We start from the raw sequence: 18,716 nt of genomic DNA, 5'->3' as shown, positions 1-18,716 counted from the left end.
CTGCCCAAACCTTGATTTAGCTTAGTGGAATCCATTTCAGACTTTTTTTTTTTCAATTTTATTTATTTATTTGACAGAGAGTGGGAGAGAGAGTGAGAGAGAGCACAAGCAGGGGGAGTGGCAGGCAGAGGGAGAAGCAGGCTCCCTGTTGAGCAGGGAACCTGATGTGGGGCTCGAACCCAGGACCCCGGGATCATGACCTGAGCTGAAGGCAGACGCTTAACTGACTGAGCCACCCTGTCATCCCTCCATTTCAGGCGTCTAACCTCTAGAATGTGAGATAATTAATGTGTGTTGTGTTAAGCCATTAAATTTGTGGTCATTTGACACAACAAGGAAAAGCAGCAATAGGAAAGTAATGTACCACCCAGGCTTGGTTTCATGGCGTCCACCTAATCCACTTTTGCCTCATGAGTGGACCAGCGATGGGCACTGGCCTCAAGGACAGTTGGCCTTAGTTAGGCTACCCCGGTGGGTCTCAACCCTGTCTCTGTTAGAGTCACTGGGGGAGCTTTGAAACAAGATGCTAGGAATCCCCCGAGAGAATGATTGGAGTGTGCCCTAGAGATGTGATCTGCAGAATCAGATACCATGTATCTGGATTGAAAAGATGAGCTGGGTCAGTCCTGTGCTTGCAGCAAGTTTGAACTAAGAAACACAGCTTGCTAGTCTGTTATGGGATCTGCTGCTGAAATGTCACCCAGGACTGAAGTAGTGATGGCCACCTGCATGCCGAAGCTGGAGTTGTGGGCAGAGTGTAAGAGAAGGCAGAGGAAGCGAGCTGGTAGACGAAGGCAAAGGAATGTGCAGATAGAGACAGGAGCTGATGGTGAGAAAGAGCACGAGGTGCAGGAGGGTGGAGAGAGACCTGGTCTCTGGACCTGCACAGGAGGGTTTTCCCTCCCGTTCAAAGAGCAGCTCCGGGATCCGCAGAGCAAATCTCCTTTCTTCCTCTTCCTTGTGCGATCCGTGCCTGCAGCCCAAAGGAACTTACAGAAAGAAGAGCAGACTGATACGGATGCCAAGGATGTAATTGTAGGAAACTAATATGCTTAGTTACTTATTGGTGATAGAATAGCACATTTTTGGTTACCAGTGATTTATTCATGAGTGATGATACACTCAGTACCCTTCTAGGTACAGCGTACAACAAATCAATTTGGTGCCTACTTAGAGTTTTAAAAAGCATATATAATTGACATCAATATGGCTACAGAACAGGAAGCATACTATGACATGCTACAGCACTCACACATGTAATAAATGCTCCAATTTGGGTGAATCTTTGGGTTTTGTGGGGGCTTTCCACTGAGCCGAAATATATTACAGGAGATATTTTTTTGATCTGATATTTTTATGATCTGTAATTGTTAGGAGGAATAAGAATTTAAAAAATGTTTTTACATTATTTTCTCATTTTGTAGTCATTCATCAGGTATTCTTAAAAAGTGAAATTTTAAGGGGCGCCTGGGTGGCTCAGTCGTTAAGCGTCTGCCTTCGGCTCAGGTCATGATCCCAGGGTCCTGGGATCGAGCCCCACATCGGGCTCCCTGCTCCGCGGGAAGCCTGCTTCTCCCTCTCCCACTCCCCCTGCTTGTGTGCCCTCTCTCACTGTGTCTCTCTCTGTCAAATAAATAAATAAAATCTTTAAAAAAAAAAAGTGAAATTTTAAGAATGCATGTATCTGTCATATTAAAAATCTTCTAAAAAGAAGTCTTCTTTTACTGAGTATTAATTCCCAAGATAAAGTCAAAACAGAATCTTTTTTTATTCCTTTGAGTATCTAACCATTATGCATTAGGTCCAGATGCCATCTTAATCTCCATTTCCCTCCCACATGCCATTAGCATCCCCCCAGTATCTCCACCCCTCAGATTTGTAATGGGTGATGCACACCATCTGAACTTCTCATGAGCAGTACAGAAAGAGGCTGGACTTCATCTACAAATGCCATGTGGGCAGAGTATCATGGGAAGTTGAAGGATTTGCCTTGACCATAGACTCATCATATCTGCCTGAGCAGCAGAGAACTTGCCCTGAGAAACCTACTGTGATGGTCCAGGGTAACTAATTCTCTGTAGGTCCAAGGGAGGAAGAACAGACCAGGAGTCCACAGGAATTTCTTTGCTCTTTTCCAAAAAGGAAGACTTAGCAATCAAGGCCCTGATTCACCAGATCATTCGGAGTCTCGTCACATCTCTAGAGGCAGTTCAGCATCATGCAGATGCAAATGACTTTCTATAATGACGAAAAGAATATGGTCCCAGATACCAAATAGACCTCTGTAACCCCTATAACTCTACATAACTTTTGGGGAATTTTAGGTTTTTAGCCAGGTACCATGTTCCCATTACATCCAAATTAGACACTTGACTTTAAAGGGTGAGAAATTTTGTCAGCATTAGATACTTACCAGGCTTTTCAGGGAATTGAAATCTTTTCAATGAGAAAATATTAATTACTGTAATGAGTTTAAGAACAGTCATAGAAATGAAAGAGGAAACATGTAACTTGAACTGCCTTATAGTTAATCAAGGCTTTCTCCAATAAAATAAAATATTAGTCTAGTAATTTTCAGATTTTTTTTCTTTGCATGTTCCTAACTTTTTTTTTTAAAGATTTTATTTACTTATTTGAGAGAAAGAGGGAGAAAGAGAGAGCACAGAGGGAGAGGGAGGAGCAGATTCCCCGCTGAGTAGGGAGCCTGACGTGAGGCTCGATCCCAGGACCCTGGGATCCATGACCTAAGCCGAAGGCAGGCGCTTAACCCACTGAGCCACCCAGACGCCCGCATGTTCCTAACTTCTAATAGGATTGATCTGGGGGGAGTGGGTGGGGGACAGGGAAGCCAATTTTTTTTTTTTTAAGATTTTTACTCATTTATTTGACAGAGAAAGAGACAGCGAGAGAGAGGGAACACAAGCAGGGGGAGTGGGAGAGGGAGAAGCAGGCTTCCTGCCGAGCAGGGAGCCCAATGCAGGGCTTGAGCCTAGGACCACGGGATCATGACCTGAGCCGAAGGCAGATGCTTAACCCACTGAGCCACCCAGCCACCCTGGGAAGCCATTTTTTTAAAAACAGTTTTGGTTAATAATGTATTACTTGGTTTTCTAGCTATGGAATATTGATTTCTTTTTTCTTCAAGTGACAGTTGAGTGTAGCAATTACTCTTACATCAGGGATGCTTTTTCATCCTTTTCCTTGATTAGTAATCTGAGTACTCTTGTTCCTATCAGCTAGTTGCTCAATTAAAATTATGGTATCTTGCAATCAAATTCCTACTTATATTATAATGTAATTTTAATATAATTTGTTTAAGAAAAGGACATGGGGAGGCACCTGGGTGGCTCAGTGGGTTAAGCACTAACTCTTGGTTTCAGCTCAGGTCTGATCTCAGTGGCTCCATGCTCAGCAGGGAGTCTGCTTTTGGATTCTCTCTCCCCTTCTGCCTCTCTCCCTGTGCCCCTCTCCCTGCTCTCATACTCTCTCTCTCTCTCTCTAAAATAAATAAACCTTAAAAAAAAACCCAACATGGGAACATAAGGCATTTGTGCCAAGGATGCCATAAGTCCTCTTTAATACCTCTAGGGTGTTTTTTACTACTTTTCTCTTTGTTCTTGTGATAATAGTGGTCTTCCTCTTCCCCCCCCTTGTGAAGACTCCTAGGATGTCACAAAGAAAGGGGTCACCCCTCCCACCCCCAAGGTTTTTGCTCAAATTAGATGGTAATGAGATAATATAGAGAACTTACAAAGCATAGGAAAACACAGATTAAAAAAATTACAAAATTTTCATTAATAAGAGAAGATAATCTGTAATGCTTTGTATATACCATTATAAAAATGGTATCATATACACATGGTTTTGTAGCCTATACTCAGTATATAGTAAGTATCTTTGTTGATTCTTCTAAGATACAATTTTTAATAGCTAGAGATTATTATATTGATATACCATAATTATTTTACCATTTCCCTACTGTTAGACATATAAATTGTTTCCTTGTTTGGGGGGTGGGGAACACTATCATAAATTCTTGTATAAACCAGTACATACACCTCTGGTTCTTTTTGATATTTAAAAAAAAAATTCTGAGACTCCATTAATTTTAAATATGTCTTTCCTTTAAAACATTATTACAGGGGCGTCTGGGTGGCTCATTGGGTTAAGCCTCAGACTCTTGATTTCGGCTCAGGTCATGATCTCAGGGTCCTGAGATTGAGCCCGGTGTCGGGCTACAAGCTGGGCATGGAGCCTGTAAGATTCTTTCCTTCTCCCTCTCTCCCCACTCTCATGTGTGCATGCTCTCTCTCTCAAATATTATCTTTTAAAAAAATAAAAAATTGTTACAAAGTCTATTTTTCTGTTAATTTTCAAAACTCACTTCTGTGAGTTTTACCATCCTACCAGGTTCTCACAGTGAATATCAGAGAAAAATCCCCTTGTGCTTACCCCAGAGGGAGGGGAAGAGTAACCATTTTGAAATACAACCAGAGCATTCTGTGTTTTCTTAGTGCCTGTTCTCAAAGGGAAACAGTTTCATTGGAGCCTAAGGGAGTTGAGTTTTACCAGAGTCTAACCAGCCCCGGGAGAAGGGAAATACCTACTCCAGCCCCTTCTTGCCTTCCTTTCTCATCTAAGGGGGAGGGGCATGAGTCCCAGCAACCTAGGCTCACCAAAAGACTGAGACCAGATCATAGGACTACCATAGACAGATGAAGGGCCAAGGAAGATATGGAATATATGTGTATACAGTGGGGTATTATTCAGCATTGAGAAAGGAAATCCTGCCATTTGCAACATGCATGTACTTAAGGGACTTTATGATAAGTGAAATAAGCCATACAGAGAATACTCTATGATCTCATTTATGTGTGGAGTCTTTAAGAAAATAACTTGAACACATAGAAATAAGAAGTAGAATGGTTATTACCAGGCGAGGGCTATGAGGGAGGGAAAACAGGAAGATGCTGGTTAGAAGGTACAAGCCTTTAGTTATAGATGAGTAAGTTCTGGGAATCTAATGCACAGCATGGTGACCATAATTAAAAATACTGTATTGTACATTTGGAATTTGCTAAAAGTAGATCTTAAGGGTTCACAGAGACATACATACACACACATACACAAAGTATGTGAGGTGATGGCATATGAATTCACCAATTATGGTAATCATTTCACAACCTATATATATATCACAACCTATATATATGTCAAATCATCACATTGTATAAATATACACAGTTTTGTCAGTTATACCTCAATACAGCTAGAAAAAAGGTCATAGGACTCTAGAACACTTTCCTTCCTGCCACACCTTCCCAGCACATCACTAAAGGCCTACATACCCCAGTTCCTTTTACCCAGTACAACATGTCTGGCTTTCAACAAAAAAATTAAAAGGTGAAAAACACAATTTGAAGAGACAGAGAAAGCATCAGAACCAAAGTCAGATGTAGTAGGGATGTTGGAATTATCAGACCAGGAATTTAAAATAGCTATGATGAATATGTCAAGGATGCTGATGGAAAAAGTAGACAACATTTAGAAATAGATGCGTTCATGTCAGCAGAGATACAGAAATTCTAAGAAAGCGGTTGGCCTGGTGATGGGTGTTGAGGAGGGCACGTATTGCATGGAGCGCTGGGTGTTGTACGCAGATGATGAATCATGGAACACTACATTAAGAACTAATGATGCACTGTATGGTGATTAACATAACATAACAAAAAAATAATTCTAAGAAAGTGTTAAAAAAAACACATTGAAGGACAGAGTAAAAAAAGGTGAATGGCATGCATGAAGAAATAGGGAATTTCAACAGAGAAATGGAAACTAAAGAGAAAAAAAAAGAAACAGAACTGAAAATCCCAGTATCAGAAGTAAAGGAATTCACTTAGTGGGCCCAACTGAAGACTGTCGAAGCAGAAGTAGCTTGGAGATGAGCCAATAGAAATTACTCAAACTAATTTGCAAGAGAAAATGAGATAGAAAAGAACAGAGAATCCAAAATGTGGGACAATATCAGAGGGGCTAATACATAGGTAATTGGAGTCCCAGGAGAAGAAGATAGAGCAAGAATAAGGCAGAAGAAATAATGAATGAGAGTTTTTGAGTATTGATGATAGTTACCAGCCAACAGGTTCAAGAAACTTAGCAAATTTCAAGAAGTGTAAATTAAACAAAATCCCATTGAGTCACCTCATAGTAATATTACTAAAAGAACAAGGTAAAGAGAAAATGATAAGCAAGAGGGGAAAAGTGCATATAGGGAGGGTGCAGTGTTCAGAATGACCGCTGATTCTCATCAGAAACAAGACCCGAAATGAAATATGAATGAACTGAAGTGAAATGGAAATGAAAGCCATATTTTATTTTATTTAGATAAAATCTGAGAGAATTAAGTCTTCAGTAGATCTGCATTACCAAAAAATGCTAGAAAAATTCTTGAGGCTGAAGGAAAACGATACCAGATAGTAGCCTGGATCTGCAAGAAGGAATAAAGATCAACAGAAAAAGTAAATATGGGAGTAAATATAAATGCTCATTAAAAATTATGTATTTATATCTATTTGTTTAGAAGCCTTCTGACTGTTCAAAATGTATTGTAGAGTTCATACCCTGTGTGAAATTAAAATATATGGCAGTGAGAACTGTAAGGGTAGAAGGGGGTAAATGGAATGATATAGTTGTGTTTTACCTTGTTTTACAAAATATTATATTATTTGAAAGTACATCATGATGAATTAAGAATGCATATTTTAATTTCCAGCAACCTCTAGGATAATGCATAGAGGAGATAAAATGGAACCCTAAGAGAATCATTTGATTTTCCCAGAAGAAGGCAGGAAAGGAAGAAGGAAGGAACAAAGAACAGAAAGGACAAATGGAAAAACAATACCCAGGTGATAGAATTAAACCCAGCCCTATCAAGAATTACATTAAATGGAAACCTTTTGAACACCCACTTAAAATTTAAGGCAGAGCTTATCAGGTTAGGTAAAAAAGCAAGACTAAAATACTTGCATTTTTAAGGATGAAGACACATTTAAATAAAATAATGTAAAATAAATACCATGTAAACTAAACATAAAGCATAAGCAAGCTGATGTGACTATTAATGTCAAGTAAACTATAAAGCAGAGGTAAAGAAGGAGGTTCCATAGTGATGAGAGTCTATTTGTCAAGAACTCACAATTTAAAAATTTTAATTTTAAAGAATGTGGAATAAAAATAGAACCAAAAAAGAGAAACAGCAATAGACATCGCAGAATCACAATTGCAGATTTTAACAAAAACCTCTCCGCGAATGATAAAAATAGACAAAAGTCTATAAGAATATAGATGATTTGAACAACACTACTAACCAGTCTGATTTAATTGACCTTTATAGAACACTGAACTCCCACATTTTAGAATATACATTCTTTTAATGTTCACATGGAATGTTCACCAAGATGAACATAAGCTCAGCCGTAAAATAATATGTTTGAAAGATTGATATCATAAAGAGTATGGTGGTAATGAGACCGTAATTATGATAATCTTTTTAGATAATCCTGACATATTAGAAAATGAAGCAATATCTTTTAAAATAATCCTTGGGTCAAAGAAGAAATGAAAGAAATTAGAAACTATTTCTAACATGTGTGATAATGAACCATGTATTTGTGGGACTTATTTAAAGAAGTGCTTAGAGGGAAATTTGTACTTTTAAATGCTCATGTGAGAAGAAGAGAGAGTTAAAATCATGAGCACATTCCTCAGGTGAGCTCTCAATGTTGCTCAGCAATCCTGCTGTAATTCCTTTGTTAATTAGTTTTCCTGCCCTTAGAGTGCCTATTTCATATCTTTCTTTCCACCTCAAACTTCCCCCTCTGAGCTGGTGACTTGCTTCTTATTTTGTTGGGAAAATAAAAGCAGTCAGAGGAGAAACAACCAATCGCCTTTTGCCAGCTCAGTCTGCTGATATATTCTGTACCAATGTGTCCTGCTCACCCTCCTTCAAAATGGTGAGCAATAGTGTTTCTGTCAAAAACAGTGGACCCCACATCCTCATGCTCACTCCGGGACTGTGTTCACCCTCTCTTTTCTGCATCACCCCTCCCCACACTCCATCTACATCATGCCTACCAAATATTAATATATGGACAAATCTCCTGACCTAAACCTCAGACCATCCTCTACCTGTTTCCCCATTTCTTGCTCCCCTTCACAGCAAGATACCCTGAAAGAACATTCATATCCTCATTGCCTTTACCTTCTTCATTTTCTCTTGTCCCCATTAAGATTTTGTCCCATCCACTCCTAAAATTGTGCTTGTCAGCATTACCGGTGACGTCCCCATTGCCAAGTCCAGTGCTTAGTCGCAAGTCTGGGGAACATTTCTTTCCCCGGCTTCTGGGCCAGCACCCTCTGGTGTTTCTCCTCCCTCACAAGCTATTCTTTATTAGTCTCCTTTGATGATCTTTCCAACCTCTGCATGTGGGAGTGCTCCAAGGCTCGGTCATTGACACCCTTCTCTGCCCACTCCCGTTCACTCGGTGACCTCATCCAGTCCCATGGCTTGAAACGCCATCTTTACGCTGATGTACGTCTTCCATTTCACCTCTCCCCGAGATTTCAGGCTTGTGTATACAACTGCGTACAAGAGATCTGCACTTGGATTTCTAATAGGCGCCTCACACTCTACGTGTCTAAAACGGAATCACTTCTTTCCCCTCTCTTCCCCTCTTCTCTGTTAGCAAATGAGAACTCTAGTCTTCCAGTTCTTATTTGTGTCTTCTCTCTCTCTTACCAGATATCTTCAAACTGTGTACCAAATCTGTACAGCGGTTGGCCCCTCTGCGGCCACTGTTCTAGTCTGAGCCACCGCTGCGTCTCTGCTCAACAGCATCCTCCTGTCTGGTCTCCCTGCTCTACTCGTCACTCTGCTCCACGGGGAAGGGATTTATTCATTTGCTTTCTTCTAACCACTTTTCCCTCCATTTCACTGGATTCCAGCCATATTGACCTATGGAGACTGCCTTCCCACACCAACCGGCTTTCTGCCTTCTGCCTGGCAGGTTCCTCCCTGAGATATCTACGTGGTTCCCTGGTCTTTTGTGACCACCTACGTACCAGCCACGTCCTACACTCCCTGCTCCCTCACTGTCGTATTTTCTTCATAGCACTTAGCATCACGTGATACCTGTTCGTCTGTTGTCTGTGTATAAAATAAACTTTGTGGCTGTGTTAACTGCTATGTTTCTTTAAGCAGCTACAATGGTGCCTGGTACACAGTGGGTGCTTATTAGATATTTGCTAAGTAAACTGAATATGCTTAATAAGCAACCTGTATTTTCTTAGTTCTTACGAAATGCCAGAAAGAATATTGTTAAAGAAGTATACACAAAAGTTCACTGTGGTTATCTATGGGTGACATTTCTTACTTTTTATTTTTCTGAGTTTTCCAGATTTTCTGCCACGAGCACATACTCCTTTTATACTCACAAACAGATTTCAGTAAGAATCAGGGTATATATTATATTTTTTTGTCTTACACGGACTTATAAACGCAACAAAGACAAAGAAATCAGAATGTTAGCAGTGGATGCCTTGGATTGGACTTTGGCCCATTTTCCCCATTGTTTACCTTTCTGTGTTTCCTATATTTCTTCTGATAAGCGTGGATTGCTTTCATGGTAGAAAAAATAAAACTCTAAAAAGGGCGGAAAAAACCTTAGGGCCCAATAATTATAACTTACTATTTTATGGAATTCAGTGGTAATTGGACTTTACTACAAACACTATAATGAAGTTTCTTTTTTAACTTTTTTATTTTGAAATGATTTCAGACTTATAAAAGGTCAAAACCAGGAGAGAATTCTCAGACTTTCACCTGTATATTATTTTACCACATTTTCTCTTTCTCAGAGACTCTTCCTCCTGCTTTCTTTTCTCCTATACACACATACATGTATATATTTAGTATTTTGTATTTTTAATGTTATGTATTTTATGTTTAGTAAATATATATCCTTAACTCTCTTCTTTAATCTGGAACAGTTTCTCAAACTTTCCTTGACTTTATGACTTGACATTTTAAAAGGGAACTGACCATTTTCTGGAATGTCTGAGTCTGGGTCTTCTGATGTTTCCTGATGATTAGATTTAGGATATTGGCAGGGCTGTGACAGAGTGATGACACATCCTTCTCAGTGCATATCTTCTCAAAGCACATATTCTCTGCCTGCCCCATAACTGCCCATGAGGACTTCAGTCACGTTTTGTTTTCAGTCACGGTAATGTCGGTAATTTTTTTTTTTTTGGTATCAGCATTGATTTGTTTATTGTAACAAAGGAATCATACTGATGTAAGACATTAGTAATAGGGGAAATGGTGTATAAATTGTATGGGAACTCTCTGTACAATCTTAATTTTTCAATAAATCTAATACTATTCTATTCTCTTTTTTATTATGTTAATCACCATACATCATTAGTTTTTGATGTAGTGTTCCATGATTCATTGTTTGCATATAACACCCAGTGCTCCATGCAGAACATGCCCTCTTTAATACCCAACACCAGGCTAACCCATCCTCCCAGCCCCCTCCCCGCTAGAACCCTCAGTTTGTTTTTCAGGGTCCATCATCTCTCATGGTTCGTCTCCCCCTCCGATTTCCCCCCCTTCATTCTTCCCCTCCTGTTTTGTCCAAAGATTTCCGTAATTAAAGTTTTGTCTCCCTCTGTAATTAATTAATAAGTGTCTTATGGGGAAACATCTTGAGACTTTGGAATAGCCTGCTTTCATCCACTTTTCTCCACTAATCCTAGGATCCACTGATGATTCTTGCCCCAAACACTATTGTGATGGTTACAAAATGGTGATTTTTGTTGTTCCCTAATTTCTTCTACATGTATTAGTTGGAATTCTGCTGTAAGTGCTTTCACTTCTTTCCTTGTCATTCATTCATTCATTCATTCATTCATTCATTCATTTATATCCATACATATGAATTCATGGATTGCTGTTTTATTCCGTGGGTTGTAATCCGTTGTCTTTATTATTTATTTTGATGCTTACATTTTCCCTTATTTGGCCAGTGGGAGCCCTTCCGGGCTGGCTCCTGTGTCCTTTGTGACATGTATCTGCCACTCTCTGAGCACTTCTGGACTTTTTTAGAAAAGCACAGCAAGGTATGCTAAGCTCATCTTGTACTTTTCCACCGTAGCCCTAGAATCAGTCATTTCTCCAAGGAGCCTTGTTACTTTCAGAGGAGAATGAAAAGCCAAAATCTCACCAGTCAAGATCCAGGTGCTAGATGTATGTATTAAAATTTCTGAAGGACTTTGTTATGACTGGTTTCTTGTTCTACAGAAAGGACTCCTATCAGACACAGTAGTTGTTTCCAGTAAATTTTTGCTTTTAAATAAAATGGAAAATCCATGCATAATTTTGAATGCTTTGGCAGTTTAGAGGCATACTTCTCAACCTGACGTACTTGGACGTGAGTTGATAACGGTACTAATAAACCAGTAAGTGGATCCTTTGTCAGTAAAGAATGAGTAAATTGCACTTACCTCAGCATGGTCTTTAATTCAATTCAGAATTATTTTAGTTTAGCTATTAATGGACTTGCCATTGAAAGAGTGAGTAAAATTAAGCTTTTCAAATAAGTTGCTATTTGCAAAACTGAGTACTGTAATTTGCAACATTTTATTTTTGTTCATCAGGAAATAGTTTCTTCCATTTTCTTTAGTCACTTGTTAGCTTCTAGCAGCTGGTAAAAGATTAAGTACGAGTCCTTAATTTCTGCTTCTTTTTTATAAATTGAGAACTTTTATAGAAATACAGTGTCAATTGCATGTTGTTGTTTTTTCCAAATAGAGTTAATTTTAAGCATTGAAGGTAAAGGACACATGTTACTTATCCTTTTCAACTTGTATGGCATCTAGCAGAGTGTGGTTCTCAACAATAGCTGCTGTGCTTTAAGAATGCTGGTGTGACTTTTGCAAGAGGTGCTGGTGTATACTCCTGTATTCTTGGTGATATATGCTGTCCCTGTTAATTAGATGTCTGCATAACTGAAGGGAAAGGGAAAGGATTTTTTTCTGGGAGCAGGGGAATGGACTGGAATATGCCTTTTAAACTGTGAATGGGCAAATAGAGAAAAATTAGTTGGCTACATTTTGACCATGACTGATAATCCAAATAAACAACTGATAGTCTTGGATATAAACTGTTTGGAACATGGTACTCTGTCTACAGATCATCCAACTGAAGGGACAGTCATTTTCCTAAATGGGTGTCATAAAACAGTAGTTCCAAAGGATGTTATTAGGTGTTTCCAGGCCCCGTTAGTTTGAAAACATGGTGTGCTAGATGCATCTCTTGCAGATTCCTATTGCACATTAGCGTATTAAAGATTTGAGATACCCCCAGGCATAGAAGCATGTTTAATCTTTTTAGCCCAGCATTTCCCAAACTTACTTGGGCAGGGAGGGTTTGTTGGTTGTCTACTTGTTAACAAGAAAACACTGGAAGAGATCATATGTTTTTTATTCAGGAGGTACTCACTGAGCACTAACTCAGCACAGGCAATGCAGAGATAAAAGGCATCGCTCATACCCTCAAATAACTTATGCAAAGACAATGTTCAGGTTATGTGAAGAGTCCTGTGACTGAGGTATACTTAAGGTATTGTGGGAACACAGAGAGAGGCATCTGATCTTATAGACCCCTATCTGCATCCTCAAGGGTTGGTTTTAAGTTAATGCATTTTTATTCATTTATTCCAAAATCTTTTTGAGCACCTGTTATAAGCCAGGCATGTCCTAGACCTTGGGGATTGATAAAGCAGTGCGCAGAACCGAGGAGAGTCCTTGTCTTCTTGGATCGTACATTCTCGTGGAAGGAGACAGGCAGGAAACAAGATGAATAAGTACAGGTGTACAATTATAGCATGGTGATAAGTGCTAAGGAGAAAAATACAGCAGGGAGGGAACAAGGGTGTGTGTGATGGCACTTTTTTAAAAATTTTTTTATTAACATATAATGTACTATTTGTTTCAGGGGTACATGTCTGTGATTCATCAGTCTTACACAATTCATAGTGCTCACCATAGCACATACCCTGGATGAAAGCAGGCTATTCCAAAGTCTGTCACCCAGCCACGCCATCCCTCCCACCCCCCTCCACTCCAGCACCCCTCAGTTTGTTTCCCGAGATTAAGAGTCTCTTATGGTTTGTCTCCCTCTCTGGTTTCGTCTTGTTTCATTTTTCCCTCCCTTCCCCTATGATCCTCTGTCTTGTTTCTCAAAATCCTCATATGAGGTGATGGCACTTTTAGCTCAGGTTGCTAGAGGTGTCTCACTTAGAAGGTCACATTTGGGTATAGATCTGGATGAAGTGAGGGACCAGACCCTGTGAGTCTCTGGGACAAAATGGTCCAGGGAGAAGGAACAGGAAATGCAAACACCTGACCGGAAGCGAGAACGATTGTCCTGTCTGAGAAAGAACAAGGAGACGGTGTAGGTGGAGTGGAATATGCAAGGGAGAGGATGACAGTTGATGAGGCCAGCAGGGTAAATGGAGTTAAATCACTTTATAAGCCTCCCATGGCCTTTGGCTTTTATTCTGAGTGAGGTGACAAAGCAAGGGAGGGATTTAAAAGTGCAGACCAATAACGGGATCTGTGGGAAAGGGGAACGGGTTTAGGCATTGCAAACAGTTCATTTTGACCAGAGCACAAAGGAAGGGCAGAAGAGAGGTGCACAGGGCCTTCTGCGCCCTGCTGAGAGGCCTAGATTTTATCTTGAGAATGATAGGGAGCAATGAAGAATTTGAATAGGAGGGACAGTCAGATCTCTCTTTAAGAAAGATCATTTGGCAGCGGTGTGATGAATAGATTTGAGGGTGGGAAGTGAACCTGAAAGCAAAACAGCCCAAAGCTGTTGATCTATGTAGGGCAGGAGGGAAGCAGGGAAGGTATTAGCTCAGGGGTGCTGGGGAGAGACGAGTGCTGAGGTTTGGTGTTCGGTGAGTTGTAGTGGGAGGCAGCAATCACAGATGACTCCGTTTCTGCCTGGGTTTCATTTTGGGTTGGTTGATGCCTTTCCACACGGGGATGCAGGTTTGAGTTAATGTGAAAATGAATTCCTATTGGAATTTGTACAGCATTTGGGATTCTTTATAGGATGTCAACATGGAGATGTTCATGAGCTAATTAGATACACAAGTCCGGCACTCAGGAAAGGGTTTATAAGCCAGTGAACAAACATTAATTCTGGATACCACATCTAGTTACTGAGTTGAAAAACATATAATTTGTGAGAAGACTTTATTTTATTCCTTTGCCTTTTTGGGAACCACTTTATATATGGTGGGAGTGGAAACTGCTGGCAGAATTTTAAGTGACTCCAGAGGACCATACAATAGATGCCAGGCTTTAAGAGAAACAATTTACTGCTCTGCTGAAATCAGTAGTCTTGGGGATCCCTCTTCCGTTTTTGGCAGGAGGGATGACTTTTTAGATACAAGATGTTTTTATTGATTTCTTTACTGCTTTCATTGTTTAAGAGGAAGTTCCTCTTGTTAGGACAGTTACACCATGAGAGTTTATGAAATTATATTGCTTTTAGATTCACAAGAAATGTTCATCCATTGTCTGGGAGTGACCATTTATGCAGCAAATATTTCAGTCCATTTCATTAAGTAAACAGGAAATTAGCAAATGGCTTATGGCCTGAAATAATTCATGGAAGTTGCTAATTCTAGGCAAGGAAGTTCAGGGAAGTATATGATAAAAGCAAGGGATTAGAAGTTAGAAGACCACAGTTTTGTTTCATCTCTTACTGCCACTTACTAGCCACAGATCATCTTTCGATGGTCAGGTTAGTCATCTGGAAAATGAAAGCAGTAACTCACTGTTGACCTGATGAGCTGGTGCATTCATCGAACAGGCGTTTGTCAGGAGGCACTGTTCTAGGGCTGGGCTGCAACACTAAATAGACAAGCATGGTTCTTACTCTCACAATTTGCCATGTTGTGAATTACAGCAGTCTGGAAAGTGGATATCAGAGCACCGTATAAATTGTAAAGCACTGTGAAAACATCATGGTGATTCTGGCTTTAAGTATTCTTTCCAGAAGATTTAGGTTCTCTTCTCATTTGAGTGATAAATTGGTAGAAATGGAGATAAGTGGTAGGTTTACACACAGACCTTAAACCCTTGCCAAAAATTAACTCAAGATGCAACATCGTCCTAAACATAAAACTATAAAACTCCTGGTAGGTAACATGGGAGAAAAGTCCAGATGACCTTGGGAATGGTGATGACATTTTAGATGTAACACCAAAGAAAGGCACCACAGTGAAAGAAATACTTGATAAGCTGGACTTCATTAAAATTGAAAACTTGGACTCTGTGAAAGATACTGTCAAGAGAATAAGACAGGCCACAGACTGGGAGAAGACATTTGCAGAAGACATAATCTGATAAAAGGCTGTTATCCATAATATACCAAGACCTCTTAAAATTCATTACCAAGAAAACTAACAACCTGATTTAAAAATGGGCAAAAGACCTGAACAGACATCTCACCAAAGAAGATGTACAGATGACAGGCATAGAGCATATGAAAAGATATTTAACATCATCTGTCATCAGGGAAATGCAAATTAAAGTGAGATAACCACTTCACACCTTTTAGAAGGGCTAAAATCCAGAAAGCCGACAACACCAAATGCTGATGAGCATGTGGAGCAACAGGAACTCTCATTTGTTGCTGGTGGGAATGCAAAATGGTGCAGCCACTTTGGAAGACAGTTTGTTTCTTATAAAAATGAACATGCTCTTACCATGCAATGTGGCAGTTTTGCCTCTTGGTATCTACCGAGGTGAGTTGAAAACTCATGTCCACATAAAAACCTGCACACGGATGTTTATTCATCACCACCAAACACTGGAAGCAACTAAGATGTCCTTCAGTAGGTGAATGGATAATCAAACTGTGGTACATCCAGACAGTGGGACATTATTCAGTGCTAAAAGGAAATAAGCTGTCTTGCCATGAAGAAATGTGGAGGAACCTGAAATGCTTATTACTAAGTGAATATGATTATAATTAATTATGATTTCTACTATATGACATTCTAGGAAAGGCAAAACTGTGGAGACAGTAAAAAAAATCAGTGGTTGCCAGGGGTTGAATGGGGGGGGTGGGGGGTGATAAATAGGTGGAGCATAAAGGATTTTTATTAGTGAAACTATTTTATATGATACTATAATGGTGGATACATGTCTTTATACATATGTCCAAATCCATAGAATGTATAACATAAAGAGTGAACCCTAATGTAAACTGAACTTTGGCTGTAATGACGTGTCGGTGTGGGTTTATCAGTTAGAACAAATGCATCACTCTGGTGTGTGATGTTGATAGTGGGGGGTCAGGGATTATATGGGAATTTTCTGTGCTTTCTGCTCAGTTTTGCTGTGAACTGGAAACTGTTCTTAAAATTAGTCTATTTTTTAAAAAGTGGTTCTCTCTGGCAGAGGAGATACGATGCAGGTGAGCCTTGCACACACAGGGTAGACAGTTATTAAATGTTTGTTGAATGAATAAAGGAATGATGTTAGGATTTGGAAATTCAAGCAGGTACTTCTATCTTTTCAGAAATTTTTTTTTTCATTTTAAGAAAAGTGGGAGTAGTTGTGTCTGGCACTCACAAGAATCCATACAGAAAATTTAACTCCAAATACAAAATATTGATTTTTAGAGAGTGCCAGAGTCAGCACTATATCCTTAGATTTCAAAATATGAATTAGAACAGTTTCGTGCCATTGGAGAGTGTTAGACACAACGTTTCTAATGGTGAATGAAGCAAAATCTCAAATTTAGAAACCAAAATGATTTATTTATCTTGGGAAGTAAAAAGAAGATTAAGGTCCCAAGATTTTATTTATTCATAAAGCATGCAAAATGAAAGTCCTTTTTTCCCAAAGAAGTTTAATGGGAAACAACTTGCATGATAGCTCATGTAGCAATTAAATGAAAGTGCTGTACTCCCTGGGGTATTTTAAAACTATACAACTTTGGGTCAATTTCAGATAAATGTTAATATCCACAATACATTTTCAGAAGTTCTAAAGACCCTTGACTGTGACACTATTTTTATAATCATTTGCACAAAATCCTACATGTTGACAGTAATCAGCATTGGCGAGAACGTGTGAAGGCTGCTTCAGCACTTCTTAACAGATGGCCTTCTCCATTCATTTTCTTCTCTAGGCAAACATGCTGAAGACATATTTGGTGAGCTGTTTAATGAGGCTAACAACTTCTACATCAGAGCAAATTCTCTTCAAGACAGAATTGATCGCCTTGCTGTCAAAGTTACCCAGCTGGATTCAACAGTGGAAGAAGGTAGGTAATTGCATGAAAGCAATGAGCTAGAAGTGATGGTGACAAGACGGTAGTAATTAATTGCAGTGTAATCACTGCTTTTTCCTTGGGGTAGTGTACTGATACTTCATCTTGTCCTTTCTAGAAGAATATTGGGGAGGGCACAATATTGGGTAAGGTAGTTAGAGTCTTGTTTGCCTCATAGATGCCATCCATACTCTCTTTTTAAAAATGTACACGTATAGTATTTGTTTTATAGAATTCTTTGAATATTTTTGGTATTAGAAACCCTAGTTTAGGTCATTGGTGATTCTTTTAAAGATACTTTCTTACCTAAAAATCACAGAATCACTCCAAAGATGTGGTCCAACTAAGAGGGAGGGTGATACAGACACCCACGTGACTGAGTGAAGGTGTCCACCTGCTACCCTTGTTGGGGTTGATGCCTGTAAATAATCGTGGTGATCCTGCTGATTTAACATCTCAAGAAATAGCATTTACTGATGGCCTTTAGGTGTCATGGTTGTAAAGTAAAGTTAAAAGTGGTAAGCACTGTGTAGGTAACTGATAATCATTTTGAGGATATACCCTGAAATTGTGACAGTTTCAATAAAATGAAAATTCAGCAACTCCTTTTTAAAGATTGCACTTTCTGTATCTTTTGGATGAGAGACTGAGATTACACTGGAAAAAAAAATCTGCAAAAAAAGTAGAAGATACAGCATTTCATATTTATTTGAGAAAAATGTTCAGGTTAATTATTTTTACCTTTATATAGTGGTAGTTATGATTTCTTTTGTTGCATTAAAATGGTCTTAGTATATGATTTTTCTACTAGACTTAACAATAGTAGTAGTAATAAAAAATGGAAGTTTTATTTTTTTTTAAAAGTGTTTTAGGGAATTCATCCCTCATCATTTAAAAAAATGTGTTTACTCCCATTCAGGTCTTTTTCAAAGATCAGTATTAGTGAATTAGAAATTTAACAAAAATGTAGAGCATTGAAATTTTAATATCCATTATGATACATTCTTTAATCTGATTTTTAAGATTTATCTTATTTGAAAAAAGTAAAACCTTGGATAGCTATTTGGTCTATTCAGATAAGAAATTTTAGCATCTTAAGCCAGTCATTCATTTTCACATTGGTATCACAAATGATTTTTAGTGTTTATTCATCTTCCTTCAGTTCTTTGTGGGATCTTGCAATTGGAAAACCAGTGATAAACCTTGTGCTGGAAAAGGTTAATCTGTACACTAGAGTCCTTAAGATTTTACAGTATATCTCATATCCTTAAAATCCCTTCCACTCAAGATTTACCTG

At 38.9% G+C, this 18,716-nt stretch overlaps 1 protein-coding gene across 3 annotated transcripts in view; it reads left to right on the top strand.

Moving 5' to 3' along the window:
- Positions 1 to 18,716, top strand: part of WASF3 (WASP family member 3) — a 123,989-nt gene that overhangs the window by 86,900 nt on the left and 18,373 nt on the right. For all 3 annotated transcript variants that reach the window (XM_025875308.2, XM_025875307.2, XM_073894754.1), the window contains exon 4: positions 17,279 to 17,413. In XM_025875308.2, the coding sequence (XP_025731093.1) occupies positions 17,279 to 17,413 (135 nt within the window). The remainder of the gene's footprint in view (positions 1 to 17,278; positions 17,414 to 18,716) is intronic.

The sequence above is a fragment of the Callorhinus ursinus genome, unplaced genomic scaffold (assembly GCF_003265705.2).
Source record: "Callorhinus ursinus isolate GAN/ISIS: 27379988/994484 unplaced genomic scaffold, GSC_fseal_2.0 scaffold7, whole genome shotgun sequence".
NCBI classification, from domain to species: domain Eukaryota; kingdom Metazoa; phylum Chordata; class Mammalia; order Carnivora; family Otariidae; genus Callorhinus; species Callorhinus ursinus.
The sequence above is the reverse complement of the archived record's forward strand: the minus strand, read 5'-3'. Positions and strand labels throughout refer to the sequence as shown.